Here is a 27,527-nt window from a genome sequence, read left to right on the forward strand (position 1 = left end):
TTATTTTATGAGCAATATCTTTACAGGTAATAAATTTGTTTTTATATACTGGGACTACTAGAAGTATACAATCAAGTTGTACCAGCGGGATGGTTCTTTTACACAGCAGTAGAGTCTGGAATTATTGCACAATCCTTACCTGCCCTGTTGCATAGACTGTTTTGACAGACCCTCGTAAGCACTGCGTACAGTTTAGAATCACTACTTTCCGTTCAGCTGCTTTCTTCAGTTCTTCCAGCAAGTCTTCTCTGTTGTTTGGGGCATTGCCACTTCCATAAGCTTCAAGTACAATGCCCTCAATTGGAGGCTGAAGAAAGGCTTTTACCTGTTTAAAAACAAAACAGGGAAGAGAGACAGAAGGTGTGTTTAAGTCACATTAAGATCTTAATGTATGGCATAGTGTTTTTAAAAATGGTCTATTCATATTACAGTCTTACAGGATCTCATGCATTATAGTCTTCTCATGCCCTTCTGTGCTCCCCATTTGCAGTGACTGGGACTGCAGAATAAGCTTTAAAAAAATGAGAATTTCACTCTATAGCTTCCTTTAAAATTCCTAGAGGGATAGATTTTAAAATAAACTATTTTCTGCAGTCATGACCTTGATATGAAACAGGATGCTACTGTTCAAGTGCCATTAACAGGCTAGACTGTTGCACCATGGTGGAGCAAAAAGATTTACACTTAGAAAATAAATGTAGAATTATTGAGATTAGAACCCCCACCCCTGCCCACATTTGTTACTTCAGCAAAGAGCTTTGTTAACAAATGTCTGCCTAAGAGAGAGAGTGTCTCACCTTTCAGGAAAGAATGATCTAATGAAGCCTGGAGTTTTTTAAACTCAAAACCTAATTGTTTTAACTCAAGGTAGATTAAAAAGAAAAGAGGCTCTAATATGCTCTGGGTCAGCTACTCAGGTAGCTATTGTGCCTCACTATAAGAGAATGCCTAGCAAACTCCTCTTCCCAGACAGACATATTTTAACCTGAATGTTTCCTTGCTGATCACATATGCTAAATGCAATACACTGTAAGACCCCATGAGGCTAACTATGCAGTTGGAGTTTTATTGCAAATATACCACCCCTCTGCCTTTCCATCTGTTCATATTCACCTAAAAAGGATGGTAATATAATTGAGGAGTGCTGCTTAAACTACTGGATTCAATTTAAGATGGCAACAGCCACAAAAGACCTGTCAATTTAACAGAAATAGTATTAGACAAAAATTTAAAGATGAATCTACCTAAACCCACAGTTCTGCAAAATAATTTCTAAAAGCAAAAAAAGTCCCACCTCTCATTTTCAGCAGCAAAATCCCATTTCTCATTTTCAGCTCTATAGGAACGCTGAGGGTCATGTTAACCATCAGCATGAGTTGTAGAAATAAGAAACAAGCATGAGTTGTAGAAATAGTCACTCTCCCACCTACCATTTTGTGTATTCTTTGACAAGGTGTCTATTAATGTGCCTCAATATGCAGCAGGCGAGCATTTCACATGGCCACAAAAAAATGAAGCTTTTATCAATAGTTTATGGCATATGAAAATAGCCTTTAAATGCTCTGATATTCCAAAAAATGTTTATCAGAAGACGACAGATCCTTTCCCTTCCCTCCAAAACCCCAACCACTAGTACAAATAATGCAGCTTCCCTACTTAAGCTAACAAATCAAGTATTGAGCATCCCTTCACCCACTTCCAAAATGAAGTGGTGACACTTACAACAGCAGCAGTGATTCCTGGGAAGATTCGCAGAAGCCCAACATTCCTGTTCATATTGGTGTGAACTCGAAATTTCTTTTTGGTATTGGCTCTCCACACTGTTTCCCAGTTTACTGTTAAGAGAAATAGCCTTTTAAATTTAATATGAAGACATAACATTAAGTACACTTGTAGCACTCCATACTTACAGCAGTGTTTTTAAAAGCATTTCTTACATAGGGGATTCACAGAAGACAGTGTATTTTTGAAAAGAGGAAATGAAGACCCATTTAGGCCAGCAGCCATAGCAGCTGATCTAACACACCTTATTTATTAGGTGCCACAAAATATGTCTTCAAGGCCACACCCAGGCCAGGCTCAACTCTGCTGTATTTTAGCTTTAATTCTAAGGTAGTCTAGATTCTGAAGTAAATCAGTATTACTCATCAATATTTCTAAGTTGTTGCCCTTCAAGGAGATATTTAACATATATGCTTGCTTCAATTTAATAACATTTTATAGTAAAGGTTTCCAAAATGGGTATTTTAGTTCAGTGATCATTAGTGAAACAGATGATCTATGAGACACAAAGTTGCATAGCTCTACTACAACCTCTTCAAAAGAGAAGTCTGATAGCTGTGAAAAGGATCTGAATACTAGACCTGATGGGTCCACGATGCTGAACATGTCCTGTTAGTGCCATCTCTCACAGTTCTGAGTGCTCAGAAAGCCACAACCAACAGAGTGCTGGGCAGGTCTAGCATAGGTGAGATATTTACTTGTCACACACTGACCTGAACTTCTTTTTTATGTAGTTGGCCTGATACCAGCTTGGATTCATGTTTAGAAAATCTTCCCAGATTCTTCCCAGACATAAGAGATGACAAATTCAGTTACTGTTACCGCTAATCACCTCCAGAGTTTATTAGGTAGTTACTAACGATTAAATAAAATAGCAAGGATTCAATTAACTCCGATTATACATTTAGAGCCAGAAGCCAGCTGTTTAACTAATAGTTTGTTTGTGTCGCATTATTAGAAACCAAGTCATGCATTATTGATTTCAAAATTTTACTACTTCAGTGTAGGAACACAGCATTTGTTGGGCTGACAGCTCCTACAAGGCAGTAGAAGAGGTTTAACAAACAGCAGCCAACAAACAGCTCAGAGCGTCATGCTTCAATGAAAGTAGACCATACCATAAAGCTACCTGTTTCCCCATCACGATTTAAGCTGTTTAAATTTTGGAGAAACTCCCAAGCAGCAAGACAGATAAAAGATCTGCATGCATAATACTGACTTGCTCTCAGCCATGCAGAGAGTTACTCACGCCAATTACTGTTGCAATCTCTTGCAATCAGCAGACAGCCACTTGCAAAAAAACCAGAGTAAAAGTCTCCATTGAAGCCTGTTCTACTGCCCCATTACTAGAGATACTAAAAACTACACAATCCATGAAGTCAGGACAGAAATATATCAATCACCTATAAGACTTTACAAACTTTCCCTTCCTGTCGCAGTGCCCTGTCATCAATTAGAGCCACTGTATGTTCTTTCTAAAGATACCATACATTATTAAACAAGTCACAAGCAGTTGGCATGGCATCATGTTCGTCCTACCAGCCACACTTTGGAACATGGATTCCTAATGCCCTGAGAATGGGAGAACAGAACTATAGACCATTTCTAGTTTCTTTCTTTGTGCTAAGCTGGCTACCACTGTTCTGAAACCACCTGGCTGGATTTAGTAGTTAGCCAAGGAGCTCTCAGAGGTCTCCATGAGCTTTCCAGAGTGAGTTAGAGGCATGCAGGATGTACACGGGTTAGTGCAGAAAGCTGTGCATTTGTTCTGCTAGAGGTTCATAGGCCTGGCTAACCACATTGGTTCATGAGCACTGTGCTTTAGGAGCAGTAGTGTTCAGCAATAAATCCAATCCTTTCAACCTTCTAACAGTCAGATTAATTCTTTAAAAGCAGGCTTCTCTATAAGAAGGGATGGCAATAAAACTGTATTAGAAGTTTCTTTCCTTTATCCTCCATAAGCTAGGAGTCCCTGCCAAAACTTCACAAAAGCATACTACTAAGTTTGGCAACTATTAGCATCCCTAATGCCTGTAACAAACTTGAAGAATGAACTGAGGGAACCTGCCTTGGCATGGATCACTAAGATACTGCCAAAAGTAGAACACCAAGGAGAGAGATCAGAGGATAGGTTCAGAAGTCAGACCTATACCAGGCCTATACCTGTACTCTTGGAGTGTGCTCTACCAAAAACCTTATCTTCTTCAAGATAAATGTAATGCATGCAGACATAGTACAGTGATGTAATTCCAAACTATATTAAAAAACACACTAAAGATTGCCCCTGAGTTAACATTCTCTTGGTCATGAACCCCGTCAGCCTATATAACGTGCTTGGTACTGCAGACTCCACAGATGTCAGTTTTCCATTAGACAAACAAGCCTAAAAGGCAGAACAAAAGGGAAGTGTGATGCAAAAGCCAAAGACAAACAAATATACATAAAAGCCCAACTCCATCTCGGATTTATTCAGAACTGTTGTGAGACAGAGCACTGTGCAGGGGAAAAAAATTTAGAACACACCCTTTGCATCTTCCATCTCAAAGACTACATCCATAAAAAGGAATATTTACATTGCATAGCTAAGTTCAAGTATCTTCATTGTACTGAATAAACCAGCTGTCTTGCAGCCTATAGTCCACAGCAATCTTCTTTTGTTAAAATAAAAAAAATTAAAAAAAAAAAAAATAAATAAAAAAAATCTTTGGAATCACTAACAGTTCTTAAATAAAAAACTCAGACACAAGCAGGCGAAGTGCAAAAAGCTGTATGTATCTGTGTTCATAACAGTTTTTTATCCTATGACTAATTAGGGATATTCATTATGGCACAACACAGAAAACAGTAACCTGTTATGACTTCGATGGCCTGGGCTTGTAAAGAGTTTAACTGATCTAGTGTACAGCATTATGTAAATATGGATACAAACCTGAACAAGAAACATAAGCTAGTTACTGGCATTGCATGGCAGAAAGGAAGTTTATAAAGCAATGTACATATATAAAGAGGTAATCGCTATTTATATACTGTATCCAAAATGGCTTGTGATAGAAAAGATTGCATTATTCAAGGAGACTGCATTCAAGATATTAAGGCTTTTTGTTTATTCTTCCAAACAAAACCATCACATAAACAATACTCCACTATTTCCAATATCCCCCTTCCTACCAAACACTACAGCTTTTAAAATTACTGCTCAAAAAATTATATCCTTATCTCCTTCAGCTTTATTCTCTGTCTCTCTCTCTCTCTCACACACACAACACTATGGTGATACGGTTAGTGCAGAAAAAAACATCAATCTGACTTAAAAATAAAATAAAAAAGAAAAGCAGCTCTACTCAGTTGACAAAAGCAGCAACACACACCACCCCTCACCACCCCCATTGTTAAACAGCACCTATGCCACAATGCAGGTTTCAACTTATAATGGGAGAGCAGCAACTAAGAGCAACACCTCCCTTAGGAGTGGTGACTGAACTCCGAGTTATGAAATCAAACAAGAAATACAGCTTTTTGTGATTGCAGAGCTCCAGACAAACAGCAATGCTTTCTTCTCATCCTTCTCTGCAGGGCTACGGGCGAGCCCTACCATTATATAAGCTGCCCCGGCGCTCATTACGATTCATGGCGACAGCCAAGGGGTGGGGAGTGCAGGCCGACCTATGGGTGCAAATTCCTGAAGGAGGCAAACCAACACAGACCCCCTTTTTTGGCAGTTTGTTGTAAAACAATTGACACACGCCTTCTGAAATTAATATTTAAATTGAATGGTGGTGTTGCAAGAATAAACATGCCTACTTACAAGGGAGGGGGGGACCAAAAGCACTTCAGTGAAGAGAGCTGGCATTTGCCTTAATATATAAATGACCTGGGCTTTTTACTATAAATAACTAGAACTGCCAACCAAGACACAGACTTGGCCAGTGACGAATAGCTTCTTTCTAATGAGACTGGTGGGCAGACAAGCCCAAAAAGGCCTTCTAACCTGCTGCTGCTGTACCACATTTACATGCACAGTCATACAGGCTCTGTTCATCCCCTGCGCAAGTTATGTTTCTCATCACACAGTCCTGTACATGTGCACCACTCCCAGAAGTTACATGAATGTGTGATGAAGAAAGCAAGTTTCATATGTGCTTCATTAGGACAATCAAGAACAGAGTAACCAGTTATGAAATATACTGAGAATCTTTGCACATTTCAAGTCAAATAGTCCTCCTTGTCTCTCCTATTTTCACAATATGGGAGAAATGAGGCAAGGTCTTTTCGGTTTAAGATTTTTGAAATATATATTGTTATTCCTATATTGTCCATTTCATACAAAGATTTTTGATTCTCCTGCAAAAGTATTTCCCATTGGCATTGGGTTTCTTATTCATCTCAGGAGTGGGCTAGAATTTTTCACTTCTTCCAGGCTTTTCTTATGCTAAACTGAAAGTCTTACAGAAGCTGACGCACTTGCTCATCTAAAACTGGATAAAGGGACGCTTAGGTGTCTTAGGATCTGGCCAAGAACATGCCTGGTTGATAGGATCAGAACTCTACTGGGAGCCTCACCTGAAGAGGGAACAGAGAGAAATACAGAAACCAAAAATGAAGAAAAGAGCTGCAGCTAGGGTAGAAAAGGAACTCAGCTTCTCCCTCTCCTCTTTGGCTCTGAATTAAGATCGTTGCTTTTATATAGTATGCCTAGCCTTGAAGAACATGTTTTCTCCTTATTCCCGTATACCAACCCATGATCCCATTACGTTCCATCCTGTCACCTCTCCCCCTCTGCTTCTCTGGAATTTTCATTCCCAGCTTTGTTAGAACCAGGAAGCCTGAGGAAGAGTTTCTGCACATGGCCTACTCCTCCTCGCATCCTCAGGCTGCTCTCCATAATGCTGAAGCAGCAAGAGTCAGCCCAGTCTACGGGAGGATTAAGACACATTATAGAAAGTCATTTGGAAAAAAAGAAAAAAAAAGTTAAAAGACGCTAAATTTGTTTGGTTTGGTAAAAGCCCAGGTGGTTCCTTGTCTCTATGAAGGCTTCATATGAGGATTGAACAAGCAAACTCAAGGGAGACAGCTATGTTTCAAACAATTACTTTGGACAAAATAAAGCAGCACTAGTAGATTGCCCATACTATAAACTATGTTTTTTCAAAATGAAACAATCCTTCAATAGTGACACCGTCACCTTGGATAAATGATGCTACCCTAACTGGGTAATCAACTGAAACAAATAAAAATAGCGCCTATCACACCAGCATTTTTTAAATCAGAAATTCCCACTGATCTCAATGGGTCATTCTGCTGAAAACATAATGGGACCCAATATGGGCCAAGGGAAGTACTTAATAACTTTCTCATTTTTCTAATATAGGCAAGGAATCACAGAACAGTTCATTTAAATCCAAGAGAGAAATAGCATACAATTTACAGCTTGATTTCATTATTGATCAGTCAGTAAATGGAATTTATTTATACCCTATTTGATGCAGTTCATAAAAATCCAAGAAAGAAGATTCGCCCCAGTTTACTGCAGCAGTCAACTGAAAGTATTCTTCTTGATTTCAGATACACCATATTGGACACAGCACAGTAATACCACAGTGTCAGACTCTCTAACTGAGAGACGTCTTATGGACTACTACAATATTTCACAGGCTTCCTGAGTTTGTATCTGGCTGCTACAAACACAGCACTTGGATCCTGAAACTTTAAGTAACTCCCACTCATTAGGCAGAAGGGATAAGCTTATTTTTCCAAATTGCAGAATGTCTCTCTCTAGTAGTAGAAACCATTCAGAATGGCATGCTGCACAGCACAGGGCTACATCTCCTACTGCCACTAATGGCACCTAGCAAAAGAATTTGGGAACCCCCTCCTATTCCTATTTTTTGTGATAATGGAGATCATCATCAAGGGCTACTCCTTTTTAATATGCCCACCCTATCCAAAACCAGCTCGCATAACATGTTATGTTTTTAAAACTGTCCTTTAGTATGCTTTCTGGCAACTCCTCATTTGGCTAGATTCCAAATGTGTCTCTCCCCTCTCCATATAAAGGGTGTAATTTATTCAAGAACAGACACCAAGTGTGATAATGACTTTGCAAATGGATACTGAAATCTTCATGCAGTTTTTCCCCTCCTAAAAAACCAGACACATAGGAATTATAGGGAGCCTGAGTAACTTTGAGGGGAAAAAAAACTTCACACAGTGCATATTCTGGGTCTGCTGTTTTCAGCGTGCTTGCAGTTTAGACAGGTCCTACGTATCCAACAAAACATCTTACACAATGACATGAATCAAGCAGAATCTGTGGAAGCTGCATGTACTCTGCAATCTTTTGCCTGATTTTGGAGCCCAACATGGTCATTAACGAGATTAAATTCGTTGTTCTTTCAGTCCTCACTCTCATTTTTATCTTCAGAGCAAGCATTTTCATGGCACAGGGGCAACATTCCCTCTGGTTAGTCTGGATTTTTAGTCAAAGTCAGTCTAGCTAGCTCACATCTACGTTCAAGAGATAAATGCAGTTGAGTCATAAATTCTGTCTTACTAATATTTAAACAGTTTCAGAGCAGATAAAGTGGAGGCAAGCTACAAGGCTTTCAAAGATATTTTGAGTTTAAAACAGCATTCCAACTACACAGGCACAGATTCTTCTCAGCTAGAGTTCTATTGCATGCGGCATACATTACAAGGCTTAAGAGATGATGTTGCTTACTTGTAATATCAACCTCAGCATTTGCAAGTGGAGGCAGGTTAGGTGAGGAAAAGGCATTGAAACTCGCAGCATCCACCTTAGTCACCCTATTTCCCCTGTACAGTTTATTATAAAAATACAGGCACACCTGCAAGACAAGTAAAGAAACAGGTCTATGAATAAGCCAGCAATTAAAAGATTCAGTAGATAAATACTGTAGTTCGTCCTTTATAAAGTGTTTTCTAAATCTTTAAAGCAACTCAGAGGCTAGTAGATGTTTACAACTCTTACCCTTTCAAAAAGAGTTGGCACATCTGTCACACATTGGTTTAAGAATTTAAGAACAAAACAAGTTAAGAGCTAACTAGTTTCGTAATCCTCTCATGAGGCATAGTCTAGGAGACAGCAAATGTGCCTGAGTCCACTTCAGAGGTAGAAGAAAGAAACAGTGTGGACTTTTCAAGAAGTTCATCAGTTATATCCAAATTCAGAGTGCAAAACTGTAACAAAGGCCTGGTGAAAATGAGGATAACTTTCAAAAGAGTTACCACACGTGAACAGATTCCTTCTCAGGACTCTTAAAGTCTGTCAATTGAAATTTGAAGGAAAAGAGGTACCTCAAAGTTACTAGTTATGAAGATCTTGGCCAGCCAGCTATTGCTATTGTCTTATGAGAACTGGCTTTGAGAGCATGGCAAAAACGAAATGAGGTGTAACCTGACTAGTTTTCTCTCTGATTCTGGACTGTGCAGCACCAACATCTTTAAAGGCAGGGTGCTGAGACCATGAAGGTACTTCCACATACAGTATATATATCATCCTCGACACTTCAGGAACTAGAGCTAAAAGACACTCCTACCAGTTCTAGAGCAACTTTAAAACTTCAAAGTAACTTTCAGTCTAAAACATGACTTACAAGTGTTTCAGATCCCACATTTTTGCAAGGGAACCTCTGATTCCAAGTCTGCTGCAAGCTACATTTCAGACTTGACAGTCTTTATAGATTGTATGTGGGCAAAATGGGATATAACTCCTGAGAAAACAGCATGTGCTTTGCCATGGAAATGTCTGTAACCTCAGCGGAATCCATTTATCTTCCTGTTTAAGTGCAATTCCTTACTGTCTACCGGATATTTTGAGTATGTAAGTATGTGTCCTGCTAAAGGGAGAAAAGCAGCTTCTGAGACTGTCTTCACAGGCAAACACACCTCAGGAATCACGAACTGCCCAGCAAATAGCAGTGCCCCCAGAAGGTTGGCTCGGCCGTCATTCTGTAACTCGTATATGGGTACCTGAAGAGCAGAGACTGAAATTACACCCTGTCCCTTATGTAAAGCCTACGTAGCAGAAAAAGAGTCCAACTTATGCAATACAAATACATGAATAATTTATGTATCAATGATTTATGACAAAGTTTCCTTCTTAATCCAAACTATTTTAGACTGCAGCAGATGGTAGGATTTCCCTCTGTGCTTAGCAGACTTTTATAATTTAAGTGCTTAAAAGCTAATATAGAGATGATTCTAGTGTGATTAAGCAGATTAAAAGACTGATTCAGGGAAAATATAAAAAATAGAAAGCAGGCATAGTTAATGTGACTGAGCATGGGAGAAATGATTGTACCGAGAAAAAGCAACAGCCCCAGATCATACAGAACTGCCACTCAAGGCTTCACAACAGCTCTCTTGCACCATCTTTCCACATAGTATTGAAAAACTGAGCCAGCAGGTTATTATGGACAGAAAAGGACAAGATTAGAAACAGAAATTTGGTCTGCTGAGTGACGACTTCCATGTCTTTTCAGATTGTCTCTTTATTAACAGGACTCAGAGCTCCTTTCGGCAATGAAAAAAAAATCACATGCTCCATTGCTAGATCATATGTCGGGCAGATCTCCAAACAATAAACCCAAAAAGAAAGTAAAACCTTGAATATGATGTATCACAACTAGACTGCCCCATGTCAAGACAGTAAGTGGGAGCCGATTCCTTCCTAGACTTTTGTATTTTGACTTCAAATAGACCACATGTGAAAGGGAAGTTATGAGATGGGGAGGGCAATTTTACAGTGTGATGTTTCATCTTTCCTTTGTGATTAGAGCTGTATTTTACACTCAAGCAAGCTATTCTAGTAAGACAACCCCTCCCCCTCAGACAATATGCAAAGGGCTGATCGCCAGCTAAGAGTATGAAAATTAATAAATATGGTCTTTAGAGGAAAGGAAACAGACCATGTTCGATGGAACAAAAATGATCAAAAATGCATCTAATGCTTAGGGATTATTAAAAAAAACCATAAAGAATGCAACAAGATAACAACCGATGAAGTAAGAAATAATCAGCTTCAGGGTTTTAAAAGAAAAAAAGACAGCTAACAACCAGCAGCCACCTGAGGCGGGAAAGATGCTTCTCATAAACCGATTAATACACAATGGCCAATGACAGCCTCTTATATCTTTCTCTGAAGCATCTGGCCCCAGCCATAATGAACTACTGGTCTGATTTAGTACAGAGTTGTAAAGTCATTAATGATAAAATTATGGGGCAGATCCTCAGCTGGTGAGCCTGTCAATTCTCACTAATTTCTATCAGCACTGTGACCATTCACCCTGGCCAGAGGCCTGCCCTGCACTCCTAAACTGTACAGTGATAATCAGGATATACCTAGCTTTGCATATAAAAACCAAAAATGAGGCTTCTGACTTCACTTTCAAATTAAGTCCATTACCTGAGATCCTGTCAGAACAACAGTTTTACCCAGATTCTCACACATGAAGGATAAGGCTGAAGCTGTATATGCCATGGTATCAGTGCCGTGAAGGATCACAAAACCATCATACTTTTCGTAGTGCTCCTGGAGATTGAGAGACAGTTTTCACATTGTTAGAGCAATGCTTTGGCATCAGCAAGTAAAGTACATACTGCATTACTTCCACTGACACAAGCAACAGCATAATACTTTAAAGGGTGCTACACACATAATTCCTCCGAAAGTTATCCTGTTTTCAGTTTAAATGCAATTAAGGGTTAATAGGACACTAAGCACTAGAGCCAGCAATTCTAATTATGGAACAGTCAAAGGGGTTCTTCTATGTATACATATTAATGCAGCATTTTTAAACCAGAAGATTGCTAATTAAGAAAAGCTTAGCAATGGCTTTAAACAGGAATGTTAACATATGCAAATTAGTCGTATATAGTCTGATTCCTTGTTGCCGCTTTTACTTTAGGGATTACACCATTTACAGGAACAGATTAGGCAAACCAAGGCTATCATAGCATATAGAAAAAACAGTCCATTTAATCCCAGTGGCAGACAGGCAAACTGCCAGTGTAAGAGTGCCCTCTTCTGTTAAAAAGTCATCCTTTCTGCAGCAGTACGTGACTTCAGCAATAAGGGATGAAGAGGCTTTTGTTGTTCGTTAATGTACATAAACTTGCTGGGTTTTGAGAAGTCTCTTAGACTATCAGGCATGTGCAGATGCAAAAAGGAATTTTATAACAACTTTAATCTACATACAGTTGCACACAGGTTTTTTTTAATGCAAAGCCATAAATCACACAGCTCATCCTGTTAGAATAAAGTCATCTGCTGGCTTTTGGAGGAAAAAGGAATTGGTTCCTCAATTTTAAGAGTGATGCACGTGGTAAACACTGTAGTGAGAGACACTGAGGTCTCTGATGTAATTTGGTAACATGGAAAGGATTACATAGAAGTCTAAGCAGATCCATGAAGTGCCAGTGTGGGGCAAAAATGGGTGTGCCATAGAATTAAACATGATTTCTTTTTAATTACACTTCTTATACTATAGTAGGCACACAGGCATCTCCTGAATCTCAGGCATCTCCTGATAATAAGGTCATCTCCAAACTCACCTGCAGATTTCTACTTGTCCTTTTGCTATTTCTTCACTATTACTCATGCCCACGTGTTGTTACCTACTGGAAGTTTCAGGGGATTTCTGCTTATCTCTGACAAGTTAGCCAGCTGAACAACAGCCAGTGTTGCAAGATCTTTCCGTAGCGCAAACTATAGCATGATGCAAAAAGCATGCTATAGTTATTCAACAATACAGTAACAAGGTAAGTAAGTTTCAAGAAGGCCTAAGATCACAGAAATAGCAACTTGTCCTCTTTAACTCAATCAGTATGCTCACAAATATTTTCAGCATTATGAACTTTATTAGATGTGAAAGAACACAGCCTGGTTTAAGCTTCATAATGTAAAAGATCAGGCTGGCAATTAAGGAGACATCCCACAGAAACACCTTAGAATGTCGCAGTTGGACAGTCATCAGCACAAAGCACAAAGCTTTGCTAAGTACGTGCCTAAGATGAACGTGATATCGAAGTGTCTATCCATAAGGTGGACAGCTGAAGAAGTTTTGGGTTTTTTTCTCTTCTCAGCACATTTCACTTGGATTACACAAACTGGATATTTCTATTTACAGAAGCTGCATTCAGTGTACAAGAAAGAAACACTTTTTCTGTAATAAAACTAATATGCCATTAAACAATGAAGGTAAATTCTCTCCTGTTCAGCATTGGATTGCCACCTCCTCCACTTGGCCCTGGGCTTTTGCTAGCTGCACCCCTGCTCAATCCTAGAGGCATTCCACCTATACAACAGCTCCATCTCTTCTCTGCCCTGGCAAGATGCATTCAATAGGAGAAGCATCATCCCTAGTTCGGTGGTTCCAGGATTAGAGGACCTAAGGGTGAAAAACTCTTCCCTGAATCTTCAGCATCATTCCCTGCATTATTACACTGTTCGCATGCATTGCTACAGCTTGGTTGAAGAAGGAAATTTACACTAGAAAGCCCACTATCACAGAGTGAGCAGGAGTGGAAGAGCAATATCTTACTAGGGCCACGGTTATTTATTTCTAACAGCTACATATGAATTCCTGGTGTGAAGTATTTTAAATGTTTCACATTTCTACTTTCTTAAAAGCGCACAGCTAAGCTCAGACACAGGGACAGGAGCAGAGAAATGCTGGATTTTTTACGCTAGAGAAGGATGGAACAAATTTATCTACACATGCAGAAATATCTAGGGCTTTAAACATTTCCCAGTGTAGGAAACCTAACCATGATAGCATTTTTTCTACTGGCTGCAAAGCCAAAGCTAGTCAAGTCCATCTTTGTCCAGTATAAGAAAGGCATAAAGACATGAAATTATTTCCTACATAAATACCCAACTAATAAGCTATTTGAACACTGAAATGATGTGTAACTAAACCACCTTCAGTTAAGTCACCTACACCTAAGGATTTTATTCAACGTTTTTGGACAGTGAATTTAAATCAATGTTATAGAACATCTCAATCTACATATTACATACCTTATTTAATCATAGCTGCAGTTTTCCTGTTTATTTTCTTGTACAGAATTAAGACATGTCTTATCTGTCATAATTCTGTATTATATCACTTTATTCATGAACTATTTTTAATGAGTTTGCCACATTTTCAAAAGAAAAAAAATTGGCAGGCCTTGCAAGCACAGTACTTGTTATTTTGCAAGTAACTAAGCAAGAAACGTAACATTTGCATTTTAAATAAACAAATATATATAGCACTAGTGAATTGTTTTATCTTGCTAAGTCTACTTGATAAACTGATGGTTCTGTTTAAGCAATAAATGAATTATTATCCCTCACCATAGTACCTCAAGTTTCTTTGCAATTTTGGCCCAGTCCTCTGGAGTCATGTTGGAAGAATCAAGCAGTGGTGAGAGCTCCAGGATTGTGTAAAAAATTCTTTTATTTTGCTTAGAGACACTACGAAGAAAGAGAATTAGAAAAAGAAAAAGTAATTATTAGAGCTAATATCAGCTCATTGCTTCTCATTTTTTCTTTGTATCATTAGTTTTCACCATTTTCTTCCTCATCCCCCAAGTATATGGCAAAAAAAATGGTCTTAAATTTGGAACATTAAGTTCCAAGCTTATAAGTCCATGGCTTGATGTGGTTTAAAGCACAAATCCTTAAATTTAATTTAATAATAAATATAATTTGGGAGGTGGAGAGGGGCTGGCAAAACTAAAGACAGAAAAGAAGAACCCAGACTTACTTTGTTTAAGTTTGGAACTGAGTTCTAACAAAAGTTGATACAAAGCCCTAAGGTTTAAAAATGCTTCATAAGCTACTGAGAGGAATCTATAAAGCTCCTAAGGTTTACAGGGAGTCAACAGAACAGTTGCAACAACTTTCTGATCCTTTGATAAATATAAATAGATAACCTTTCCTGACACAAAGGGTATCTTCTCTTAAGAGTCTTATGACTGGAATTCATTTTTGTGGCCTTTAGAAGATCCACTCTTCTCAGTTTCTCTGACCTCAGATTTCAGAAAAAGCTCTCTTGGTTAGTTAAGATCTTCAAGTAAACTGTTGCCTTTGCTAGTAACAGGCTAACTCTGTAAAACCCTAGTCCCAGCCTATTAGGCCTGTTGTCACCTTGTTATTAAAGTTTGCTATATGGTACTAGCTGTCTCTTGTTATGATGTGGAGTTTAAGCATGTGATAATAGCAAAGATATTAAAATACTGGCATAGGTGTAGAACAAAGGCCTCAGGCCACTATAAACAACTCACTGGCCCTCAATTATTGGCCACAAGTACAATCTTGACAGCTGGGAAAATACTGCTCTAAGTAGAATAAAAACAAGACAAAGGAACTAGGCAAGGGAAAACCAAACCAAACCAAACCAAAAAAACCCCAACCAAAACAAAACCGAGTAGCCAAGCAATAGGATAAAGTACCTGTGGGGCTGAGGAATCTAACACTTTCAAACCTCATGCAGTGTGTTGCCCAGCAGATGGAGACCAAAGATTAAAGAGTGTCTAGATGCTCAACCAACCTACAAAAGTACATGATCCCATTTGGAGGAGACTTATCTAAGGTGATGATGGCTATGGAATCACAGTGGGATTGTCCCAGCTTTAAGCACACTGTCTGCTCTTCCTGACGCCAAGGACCATAGGTCTCCCTTTCTCCACCTGGCTATCTCAAGAAATCTGACTGTTCAAAGACCTTTGATTTGCCAGCCAAATGGACTGCATACAGAGCATGTGTTTTACCCCACAAAACATGTTCAAGTCTCCACATTTACTTTATAACCTCTCAGAATAAAGTCAACTATATAAAATTCAACTTGGCAGTTAAGATTTGGCGTAATAAAACCCTCTACTATTACTATTTTCTGCTACCTTTCTGAAACTTGGAAGAGGATAGAATATCAACCATTTTCAGCCATTCTTATGTTACTTGGAATGCGTTCTTATTTAGAAATGCAATGGCCAATGGACAGCTAAGAAAGAACTGCTAGCAGGCCAGCTCTGCTCTTCCTACTTGCTCTTCCAGGCAGAGCTATCTGGAGCACGTTTAACAGGACGACCTTCAGAGCATTCTCAATGCTTTTCCACTGCCTGAATGATGGAAAGTTCCCTGACAGCTGTAACTGTGATAGATACTTCAACATTTATACCAGAAGACAGTCAAAGGCTTCAGAAAAGACCAGAATATTGCATAGATGTGTAAAAGTTCCTGAAACCAGGTGCTTAGAGCACAGAAAAATTGACTACCTTCCCTTGGCATTCGCAATAGTGTTTGGTTCCCACTTGCTATTATGTATATATTTATAGCTATATAAAATATGCAAACCCAAGAGTCAATTATCAGTTCATCAGCTAATAAAATCTGCAGACCCACTCCATTTATGAGGCCTGCAAGACAGTTGCATACAGCACAGAGAGCATTTAAACAATGTGTAGGTTTTTTTCATACCAGCTAACATACTGTACCTAAGAAGTTAGACTTCACATGAAAAATTGCCTTGTTGGACATCACATTCACACATGCTAAGAGTAACTTTGGAAGTCAGTTGAAAATCTGTGAAAAGAAAGCTTCCCTGAGGATGTGCCGTTTAAATAAAACACACCATACCGACACCAGAGACCAATGCAGTCTACGACTTTTGATGCCTCTCTATGAAAAGACATCACACTGTTCATCTTAGATCGAGGTCATCACACATATAAAAAGTTCACAAAATACTCCTATTTTCCATCCTCAGAAACTCACAATATTTCTCAACTGCCTAGTTAAAATATCACTCAGCTAGCACAAAAGAGAAAATGGCGAATTGCCATGACCAACCTCCAGAAACCGCACTCAGCAGTGTCAAAAAACCAAGATAAGATTGGTTTTTAAACCTCAGGTTTTGATGGGAATGATTGTTTTTAGCTCTTCTGTTCTTTATGGAAAAGATGCACCAGAATTATATTTAGGATTCAAATGGGTATATTAGTGTAGTTTTGTTATATTTGAAATCCCTTATTTAAAAGTTATTGTTTTAAACACAGTATTTTAAAACCTCAATTTTTCTTAGAATTACCATCATATTTAACACAAACTGCATATTCATATCAATACTATTTCACCAGCAGTCCATTTCTTTTCCCTTTACCCTTTTTCTTGCCATCTGCCTTTTAAGTGGCTAGTTCTAAAAGCTTTACACAGAGACCTCAATACAAAATAGAAAGAAATTAATAAACCTTACAATTTCTTTGTATGTCCTGGTTTTCTCCTTAAAGATTAAAGAGTATCCATTTTTACTCTTATAGCAAAACAGCTATAGATCCATTTATATTTGAATGACTGTGTAAAATCATCCTTTGTGCAAAGTCAACATGTTTACAGGGGTACAGTCATTCAGCACAGCTGGGGAATATCTCAAATTAGCATACTGCCTTCTAAATAAAACTTATAAGCTTATTAATCATTGCCCAACAGTTAAGAAGCGATGCAGATTAATCGTAAACCCACCACTTATTATCATAATGTTGCATAAATTTGTGAAAGACAATCAGCTTTTAGGTTTTTTAAAAACAGAAGGCCTGCAAAATTAAAGCATGAGGCCTATTCACAGATGCATTAATTAGATGCTACTTTTTCAGACATATGCTGAAGGTAATTCACACAGAGCTGTATATACTGTTTGCTTAGGTTCTATAGAATGTTTGTATGTTTGTACAGTAGCAAATTAATATCCAATACAAGAAAACAAATGCAGCACTAAGCTACCAAAATGGTTCCTTGTTGCCTAATTAAGAAGTTATTTCTCCAACAGTTGTAAGACACTTCATTGCAAACGTATCAAAACAGACATGATAGGCTTTTTCCTTTTAAGTAAATATAAGCATTTTTGCTAATCTCATAATGTATTCGTCACATTTAATGTTTGGTGATGTAATTACTTGAAGATTAGCAAAACAATTCCTAGCCCTCCCACTCCCCAGTGAAAACGTACTTACGGCAGCACCAGTGTGTTTTCTGGAAATTCATGGAAGCTGTTCAGTTTTGTTTCCTGGGCATATGCCTCATCATGCAGCATTGGCATTGTTTTCAAGCTGCTTACTAATTTATTTGCCTCAGGAGCAAGTCCTTGAAAATAAAGAGAAAAAAAAGTAAATAATGGTGCAGGAATGGAAGGAAGGAAGTGGCACAGTAAGAAGGGAAGAAGCCAAGTTACACAGCTGTTTGCCCATCCTTTCAAATTAAATTTAAATAGCCTATCGCCAATTTAAGAACATGAAAACCAAATATAACCAATAAATCTCTGTGCAGTTATTCTTTTCTTGCCTTGAATAAATCCATCCTTTCTTTAAGAGAAATAATGTTACAAATCTCCTCAATTTAAAATAGTTATGTTCTACTTGGTTTTAATTGTTGCTTGTGTGCAGATACCGATCATCAGTATGGGCAGGAAGCCAATTTTTGCAACTGTAGCAAAAAGCTACCATTCTCTTTTACATTTGCCACAGCTATTCTCTACCTGTGGCAGAGGAAGTGGCAGAAGACTTACAAAACGCTGAGCATTACTTTGTACTATCAAGTTGTGATACTTCAACTTCTTAGCCTACTGCAGTATTGGCACAAACACCAAATTAGTAGTATGACTACACTGAAAGGCTGCATGTTATGTCTATCAATGGCAATAGCACCTCCAGGGAGAAAAAAATAAATAGAAATCTAAATCAAACCCCACAGTAGGTATTGAGCATTGAAAGATACAAAGATCTGTATGTAGAGATAGAGAAACATCAGCTTCCCGAAGTTTTAACTAAGTGCTCTGATCACTCTCTCTTGAATAAATTCTTTCCACTAGTGGGTTTATGACTGAACATCTCAATTGACAAGAGGTAGAGAATGTGCATAAGCTGCTGAATAGAAAAAGTAAAATATGTGGATGCATCTTAAACTCTGTTCACCCTCTCCCTGCTCATGATGGTGTCTTTCTCTGTGTCAGGGGCCCTAATTGTCAGGCCTAATTTTGTAAGTCTTCTGCCCCTTAAACTAGCCTAACGACATTTAGTGTTTGCTGGATCTACAAGTGTCCTGGTTACAACCAGGTATTTCAAAAGGAATCTGTATGCCATTCTCTTTGCCAAAAAGGCACCTACATTTTTCATGTTACAATCCTCAGAATCATAGAAGTGAGTTCACTTGTGAATCTAACTTGCATCCCATCTCCCAGTACCCTGTTTCAGGAACGACAGTGACAGTCCTGGTGTCCAGAGTCAGAAGCCACTCTTGTTTTCTTAAATTTGACTTTTTGGGATGTTCTTCATTCAAGGAACTTCCATCAGAGGCACTTCCTTCTTGACTTCAAGATTCTACTGGCATTACTGTCCAGTTCAGTTTAATTGCAGTGAATGTGTCTTATACCACCTGTTCGGATGGCAAACAAACTCCCAAACCACATCATTCTACTTCTGCTAGTTCTAGTTGTTCCCAGTTTGAAGCCAGGTAATCCTCTCCGTCTTCATAGTTCTTCTGTTTGTTTTGAACATGATTCTCATCCAAGTTAGCATCCTTATTTATTTTTTTTTTGCTTCACCCTCAAACAGTAAATACTCCAAACCACAGAGTATTTTCAATACTATTTCTATCTTTTTCCATTTACCCATTTACTTTCCAAACTGTCAGAAAAATCCTTAAGAACTCCCTAATCTCCTTCCTGGCTTGCCTTAAATGAAGCAGCAGGCCTCTTCGTAGCCAACTTTCTCACAGGATGGCAACAGCATTTGAGTGGATTTGCTTGGATTCCTGCCGGAATACTTTGTTTTACAAAATACACTTAACACACTTTCAAGCTTTGGTTGTTTCGTTCATTCAACTATAATCCCTGGTTTTGCTACTAAGGATGTTCCTAGCTTAGTCATAAATGGCCACTTCTGCTGTTCTTTGGCACAGAGTCATTTTGGCTCTGAAATTCAGTCCAGTTTCAAGTGTTTTCTGGGTATTTTCTGATTATTCTTGTTTGGCCAATGCTCATCTTGCTCTGAATATTGACAATGGATTAGATTGTTTACTTTCTGTATTTGCTCCAGGAACCAGAGAGCTGATGTATGTTAATATTCTTAAATCACTTCTGTATAAATAGCAGTTCCTCATCTCTTAATCACAAATCTATCAGGATTTTTCTGTAATTGCTTCCAAAGAACTTAAACCTCTTTTTCAAGACATTCTGCAGAATGTTGCCCACTTGCAACCTATGCAGTCCCCTAAACACATCCATGCATTTCTGCTCTACAGCTTCAAGAAGCAAACATGAGGGAATTCAAGTGCCACTGTTTTAAGAATACTTCTACTTTACTATGCATGGAAAACATTTTTTGTGAGCCAAGCTTGTTAACCAAGTATTAGAAGCAACTTCGCCCCTGCAGAGAAGAGGAAGGCTGTGCTACTTGTCCCAATAACTCTCATCAACTTCTGTCCTCTCCCACTTTAGCTGGCCAATCCCAGCATCACAAAGCGGATGGACAAAGGCAGAAGAGCAAACAAGCAACTGTGACTGAGGAGAACAAGGATGGTTCTGTCTTATCTCCAGTCAAGAATTCTGCTTTTCACCCTGGTGCCATAGGTAACACAGTTACAGCTACTTGCCAATTGAGATATCCTATAACCTGTGCTGCAGCAGAGAAGAGGGAGCTGAATAAAGTCTGATGCAGCTATGTCAGGGGGGCTCTGCACCAGCAAAACCACAGGCACGGGGAAGAAGGACCATAACATACATGAGCATGCTGAAGTCATCATCCCAAATCCTAACAAACTCTCCATGCTAAGGCATACAAAGAACTTCACTAAACCAGTTTTTAGGATTATTAATACACATGGCACACACACCTATGCTGCCAGATCCCAAAAGTAACAACTATATTTTGCAAAGGCAGAGAAGCAGAAAGTGTTCTCCAAAATACTGATTTCTGCAGCTGCAGTACTTGGAGCTTTCAGAAAGGTGAATAGGTTTCAAACAGAAGAAGGTTTGGAGTACAGCAGTCAGTCCTTTGGAAGTCTTGTACGTCTAGAAAAGACACATAATTAACTAAGTTACCCAGGCAGACTCTGTTCCAAGATAAGTAATCTTTCTGTGCGATTTAACTTAGTTATACTTCTATTTGTTGGATGTTCTTTCTCTTAATATTTCAGGTTAAATCTTCCTGAAGGCACCAGCCAGGAGAACATGAACACAAACTTGATGCAAAGATTAGTATCACAGTAACCTCACTAAGGAGTGCAGTAAGATTGTCTTTCTGAAATGAGCTACCAATAAGCCAATAGAGGCTGTTGTAGGAGGAAATAAGTCATAGGAAGCAGAAGGAAGAAATTTAAAAAATGCACTGAAATGGCTTGACAACAAAAACATGAATACTTAGAGAGTCTGCAACTGAGTCTGGTTGTCACCCAACTCACAAACAGAAACAGACTATCCATCCTTTGAAAATTACTCCTGCACAGTAACCTGTAGGTGTGCAGAAAGTCCAACAGGTCCAAGACATGGCGGAGTGGCCACATGTGCACAGGTCAACTGCAGAACCTCTGCGGGAGGTTTACAACCAGGTATGATGATGATAATCGCTCCACACATGCACAGTGAGCCGAGGGAATGTGATTGTATCCGTCTTGCACATGGGGGCAGTTCTGCACAGGAACGTATTCCTTGCAGAATGCATTAGGTCTCTCAAAACTGTCAGATATTAAGCATGAAACCGTCTTCTCCCAGCAACTGGGAAGGCCATGAAAAAGCTTGTAAGCCTAGACAGAAATTAGTTAGGTAGAAACCTAGCTTGATCCCTTCACTTTGAGCAGTTGCTGCTATGAATGGTTTCATGCAGCTCAAAGAAGCTACTTCCGTTCACCTTGCTTGAAATAAAACACTTGGTATGGTTGTAAACAGGCATTTTCTATTCATTAATTAGTAAAAGACATGAGCTTCTATTCTTCTTGCCTTTGAAGCACGCTGCCTTTCCTTTCACCAGCTTCTATCTGCACGCTAAAGACTGCCAAATGTTCTGAAAGAAGTACCCTGGCTGCTCAGCTGCTAGGTCTGTGCATGAAAAGCAGGCTGAAACTCTTATCAGGATGTAGCAAGTCAGCATCATTGGATCATAACTACAAGATTGTTTGCACATGCTTTAATGATTGACACTTGTTACGCAAAAGAAAATAAAAATAGTTAATTTATAAAAGAATGAGACACGTCATTTTAATTTATTTGCTTTAAGAAAGGTGTTTAGGAAGCTGAGCCAGTACAAGTAGGAAATTATTTTAGAATAAACAATGCAGACAGAGAGGAAAGTCACCACATGTCACTTGAAATACAGACTTTTTTTTTAATAACTTTGATAAACACAAAGATGACAGCCATAAAAACCAAAGCAGAACAACCCGTTAGAGCATCTTCCCTACAATAATAAGGATCAGCCAGCCACTGTCTTCTGAGAATGAAGGATATGTATTAGGAAAAAAACCCCAACAAACTAGTCTAGGAAGCTCTGAGGCAAAGCCCTTTGTAAATTTCAGGCAGGGGCTTGAAATTCTGTAGCAGGCAACACAAGTACCTGTGCTTCTGAACCTAAACAGACACAGGCTCTTGAAGCCCTGGGATGCTCCACTGCCCCTCAAGTGAAGGAAGAAGGAAACTGAATAGATGTTCATCAAAATTGGACAGCTTCCCTCCCCCCTTTTCCCTTTATACCAACACCGGCAAACGCATAGCCCTGCAGCAAGTCAGACCTGGCCAAAATCCATTCCTTTTCCCAGATATGTTAGCTAGCTGATGCTTCTGGCATCCCTTGGGATGTGTGCCTACTGAGTGAGGGCCTAGTGGTGCGTAGGTGCCACTCCAACTAGCTTCTGGACTGGGGACCTGAGGGGGTGTTAGGTGAATTTAGGCACCTATCTGCTGACATTTAGTTTTAGTGGCACCTGAAAACACAGCATATATCTCTAAGTATATACCCAAGAAGCTTCCGTGTAAAATGCAGGCAGCACACTGAGACTTCAACATTTTTCAGCTGGTGGGAGGAGGTTTGGCATGTCCAGCCTTTTATCAACATAAGTCTCACATTCCCTTTGTAAAGCAGAACTCCTCAATGATTTCTTGGAGGAAGTCAAGAGCTGGTCCGAGAGCAGCAGCCTGCCCAGAGGCAGGTGAGCAGAGATGCTGCATCTGATCTCACTTGCTAGGACACTTGGCAGTACCTGTGCATGCTGCCACTCTTGCATCAGCTCTGTCTGCCAGGTCACCACTTGAAAATCATTGACACGGCCACCACCTCCAACAGCCTACGCTCTTCCCAGTGGGAATCCGAGGCACATGATCTTTTAGGGCTAAAAAAAGACCGCATGACCGGTACAATTAAGCCGGTTTCGTTTTCAGTGCGTGGAGAGGAGAACTCATGCTTCAGGAAACACGTTGTCCTCCGCCGAAACCTGCTCTAACTAGCAGTGAGGCTCACTTGTCAGAAGGATGCCTATCAACTAAGCCCCCCAAATAACCAGCTGGTAGGAACAGCGGATTAGAAGTTGGCACACACGCTTCTGGCGTTGCTCGTACCAGTTACGAGAAACCCGGGGATGCTGAACCACAAACCGCGCCAGGGAGAGCGGTCACAAAGCAGGGCTGTTAAGTTAAAGAAGCGCCAGTCTCGGCCTCAGCCAAGCGGCGCAACCCCCGGCCCGGCGCCCGCCAGCACCCCCCTCCAGGCCGGTTTCCAGCGCACCCTGCGGGGGACCCCGCCGCCGTCCCGCTCCCCCCGGGGCCCCCTCACCCTTGTCGTCCTGCACCATGCCGATAGTGCCCCCCGTGTTGATGACCAGCACCCGCGCCTCGGCCTTCGAGTCGCCGGCGGCGGCCGGGGGGCAGCCGGGGCGCTCCTCAGGACGGGGGCCGGCCAGGGCTCTGCCCAGCGACCGCGGCCCCGCGGGGTGCCGTGCCGCCGCTCCCGCCTCCATCCCGCTCCCGAGCGAACCGCTACCTCCCGCCCGCCCGCCGAACGGGGAGTTATAGGGTGACTGCGGGGCCGCCCCTTCCCGCCCCGCCGGGCAGGCAGCGGGGTGGGGCCTGCCCGGGCCACGGCGCTGCCTCAGGGGCGGAGCTTGCCGTGAGGAGGCGGTGGCGGCAGCTCGAGGGCCGGGGCGGCCGCGGGGCTGCGAACCCCGGCTGAGGCGAGGGAGCGGAGCGTGCAGCGCCTCCCCGTGTACTTTGCGCCGCTGCGGCCTCGCCCCCCGCGGAAACGTCAAGGTCCTTCACGCTTGGAGGAGAGCGGAGAGCAGCGGCGCTTTTCGGGCCGGGGGAGGAGAAGGGGGTAGGCAGGGCTCGGGGTCAGCCCCGGGGAGAACACCGGCGTCGTCCCTTTTCTCTTCCAGAAAGCTGTTGGGGAAGAAGGCAGGAGCTTCCTCTGCTTACTTGGCCTCTGAAGTGGCTGGTGCCTACCATGCATCTCCAAAAGCATCCCTGCCCTCCGTTTCTGTTTCCTAATCTGACCCTCGGTTTTCACCCAGGTTTACTCGGAAGAGAGGAAAGAGCTTCCACCCTCACGCTGTGCCTTAAGCGGTGAGCCGGATGGGGACAGTCTGGTACAATACTGCCTGCAGAAACACACAACATAGGGGTTGTGCTGGAAGGGTCATCTTGGACAAAGGCGAGAGCCATGGAGTAAGTAACAGCAGCCTGAAGAACCACAACCTGGCCCAACTGATCTCTTAGTTAAATCAAGCATCCGTATACAGTCCACTCATGTAGGCTGTATGGAAGTTTTAGCCCACAAACTCCTTTATTTGAGCTTTTCTGTCTCTTTGAGGACATTCACCATGAAGGATTGGTATTTCCTGGAAACCTGTGACCACAAAATTGTTCTTGATACTGACAGAGCCAATTGTGAAAGATAAGTGCTGATTCTCAACAGTCTTGCCAAAAGTGCCCAGGAAAGAACAAGCTAATAGTCAACAATAGGCAACAGTTGTGCATATGATGATACCATCACTATCCATGTTTCTGGGACTTCTGAAAAAGAAATGAGAATAAAGAGGAGGGGGAAGCTTACTGCTTCAATATCAGCAGGCTCTGTGTATTTGTGTGTTTTATCCTGATGATAAGCTCTGCTGTCATTGGCTGTATCTGCAAAAAGGTGGTTATCACTAAGAGCTGAATACCATGATCCTTAAGTGGGCTTTTTCCATGCAGTAGGGATGCTTTAGAGTCATTGGTGATGCAGAGAAGAACATAGAAGAAACAGGTTGAGGAAACAGCGACAAGGTATACACATCTACCTCATTTCAGTGCTCCATGAGAGACAGTAGCAGTATTCTTGCCCATAGCCCTGGTGGTGGTAATGCTGTAGTAGAATTGCTAGTGTCATCAAAATAGATAGAGTAATGCTGAAATTTATATGGCTGTGGAAAACAGTGATGTCTTCTGGTCTTACAACACCAGCAGTTCCTTGAGTCCATAGTACCTACAAAGAGATGGTGAGAGAAAGATGGTGAGAAAAGAGCTGTTATTTGTAATAAATACCATAACAGAAAGAGTGGTGGATTACCAGTTTAGGATGAAGACTCATCTCCATTCTCTTCTAGATTGTAGGGGTAACAGAACTGCAGTTGGTACTTCACCTGTTTGTTACCAATGATGTGCAAAGCATTTCTCAAATTTCCCTCCAACTTCTGTAACAGTCTTCCCAACCTTTTGGACATATAAGCGCTTCTTCAACTCAAATGTTTCAAAATAGAAACATCATGCTTCAAAACTAAATACAAATTTAGGATTTAGTGTCTAGGTTAAAATAGTTGATACATCTGGGTAAGAGAGCAATTTTGCAGGTAAAGGAAGTGAGAAGGTTATTTTATAGGTATTTTACAGAAAAAACTAGCGAGACATACCGTATAGTTTCTGGAACTCTTAAGAGGTTAATTGTGGAAAGGGGGGGCAGATTAAGCTCTGGCATAAAACAAGATGATCTGTATTAAGCCCTGTACTGGTGTCTAGCTTAGATACAGGTTTTAAGAGTCATGTTTGGAAGGTATATATCCCTCTTTTGAGGATCAGGTGTGAGATCAAGTTGGTTTAAAGGGAATCTGGGAAGTGTTGAGGTCTGTTGTCATGAGATTTGTTATTACTGGCCAACTATAAAGCAAAAAGTAACTGGCTAAAAATGAGCCAGTTAGAGGACAGTAACTCCTGAGAAGCACAGTCTACACAAGGTGAGGATGAGCTGCTGAAGAAGTACCTTGAGGCAAAACATGGAGATTAAGTGCCAGAGTTACTCAGTAAGCCAAAGAACATGTTTCTGGTATTAAAGTGACTGGGATTTTTTGCTCCAGGTCATATGAACTTAAATTGTACTCTGTACTGCAACTTCTAAATAAAATTTAACTCAATTTAAAGGTAAAATATATATATTATGGGATGGTCCAAGCAATTTCTTCAGCTTCCAATTTCTATGACTTACTATTCCAATGGAAATAAATTTTATGCATTCCCCCCACAACCCCCCCTCAAAAAAAAAAAAAAGGGGGAGGGGGGAAGGCTTAATACAATGCACAGCATAAAATACATGTCTCTAAGTGTAAACTGGGGGCTCAGCTCCCGCTGGGTACTGTATGATCATACTGCAACTGAATTTTTGGAAATGAAAAATCAATGAAGATAAACACAATTGCAAATAGATGGCTTTATGACACTGTATTTGCAATTAAATTCAGTATACAGAGCTCTTTAGAAACTTGTTCACATTAAACACATTTCGAGATGTTTTGTGTATCTAAATGAATACATTCCACCAATACATTCCAAGTCTCTTGTAAAACCTCTTAATGGGCTTTAGCATGAACAATTTACAAGACCACAGTTAAGAGTTTTATCAGGATATCTGAAATTTAGCTTGTGCTCAAGTGACAGGAAGCAAGAGTAGTGCTAGCATAAGATAACTGCCCTTTTCACTGGAATACCTAATAATTCAGGAAAAGGGCCTTACAAAAGGGGTCAACATCTATGTCACAAAAATGAGTAGTCATTTATCTGTATTGGTTTAGGGAAAACAAGTACTTGGTAGTCTTAGTCACTGCTGGTTCTTCCTCTCTCTTTTTCTTCCTTTTACAGTTGAATCATAGTTAGGGTTGGAAAGGACCTGAAGATCATCTAGTTCCAACCTCCCTGCCATGGGCAGGGATGCCTCACCCAAGGCTCTGTCCAACCTGGCCTTGAACACTGCCAGGGGTGGAGCATTCACAACTTCCTGGGGCAGCCTGTTTTAGTGCCTCACCACCCTCACAGTAAAGAACTTCTTCCTTATATCTAACCTGAACTTCCCCTGTTTAAGTTTAAAGCCATTGCCCCTTGTCCTATTGCTACAGTCCCTGACGAAGAGTCCCTCTCTGGCATCCTTGTAGGCCCTCTTCAGATCCTGGAAGGCTGCTGTGAATGTTCCGTTCAGCTCTCTCTCCCTAGTTATTCACATTTTGTCCCTTAAGACAGGCTTCTTTGGGAGCAATGCTTGATTAAGCAGGTGTTGAACCTAAGACTTTACCCCAGTCTTTTCATTCACATCCCATTTCTTGTGCAGCTGTCCAGATGGCTGAACACTGAAGAGTAATCAAAATCAGTGTGGGTTAAATAATCCTGGGGGAAAAAGGTTGAAGCATTTTCAACCTGGGCAAGTTTGCTGATCCAGCCTAGTGCGAAGGTCCACTAATCATTATATTG

The 27,527-nt window shown here is 40.5% G+C and overlaps 1 protein-coding gene across 6 annotated transcripts in view; it reads right to left on the reverse strand.

Moving 5' to 3' along the window:
* ASPG (asparaginase) overlaps positions 1-23,813 on the reverse strand; it is a 46,615-nt gene extending 22,802 nt beyond the window's left edge. For 3 of the 6 annotated variants that reach the window (XR_003991112.1, XR_003991113.1, XM_030484077.1), the window contains exons 1-8: positions 23,596-23,805; positions 17,794-17,923; positions 14,149-14,260; positions 11,207-11,332; positions 9,688-9,771; positions 8,501-8,627; positions 1,723-1,835; positions 140-325 (exon numbers count right to left, since the gene is read on the reverse strand). Coding sequence is in view for 2 of the 6 variants with exons in the window: in XM_030484077.1 (XP_030339937.1) it covers positions 140-325; positions 1,723-1,835; positions 8,501-8,627; positions 9,688-9,771; positions 11,207-11,332; positions 14,149-14,260; positions 17,794-17,923; positions 23,596-23,779 (1,062 nt within the window). In the remaining 4 variants the exon portion in view is untranslated. Of the gene's footprint in view, positions 1-139; positions 326-1,722; positions 1,836-8,500; positions 8,628-9,687; positions 9,772-11,206; positions 11,333-14,148; positions 14,261-16,281; positions 16,370-17,793; positions 17,924-23,595 lie in introns of those variants that run through there. The other 3 variants (XR_003991115.1, XR_003991114.1, XM_030484076.2) reach the window with 3 other exon arrangements.
* Positions 23,814-27,527: the final 3,714 nt, after the last annotated feature.

The sequence above is a fragment of the Strigops habroptila genome, chromosome 4 (assembly GCF_004027225.2).
Source record: "Strigops habroptila isolate Jane chromosome 4, bStrHab1.2.pri, whole genome shotgun sequence".
NCBI classification, from domain to species: Eukaryota; Metazoa; Chordata; class Aves; order Psittaciformes; family Psittacidae; genus Strigops; species Strigops habroptila.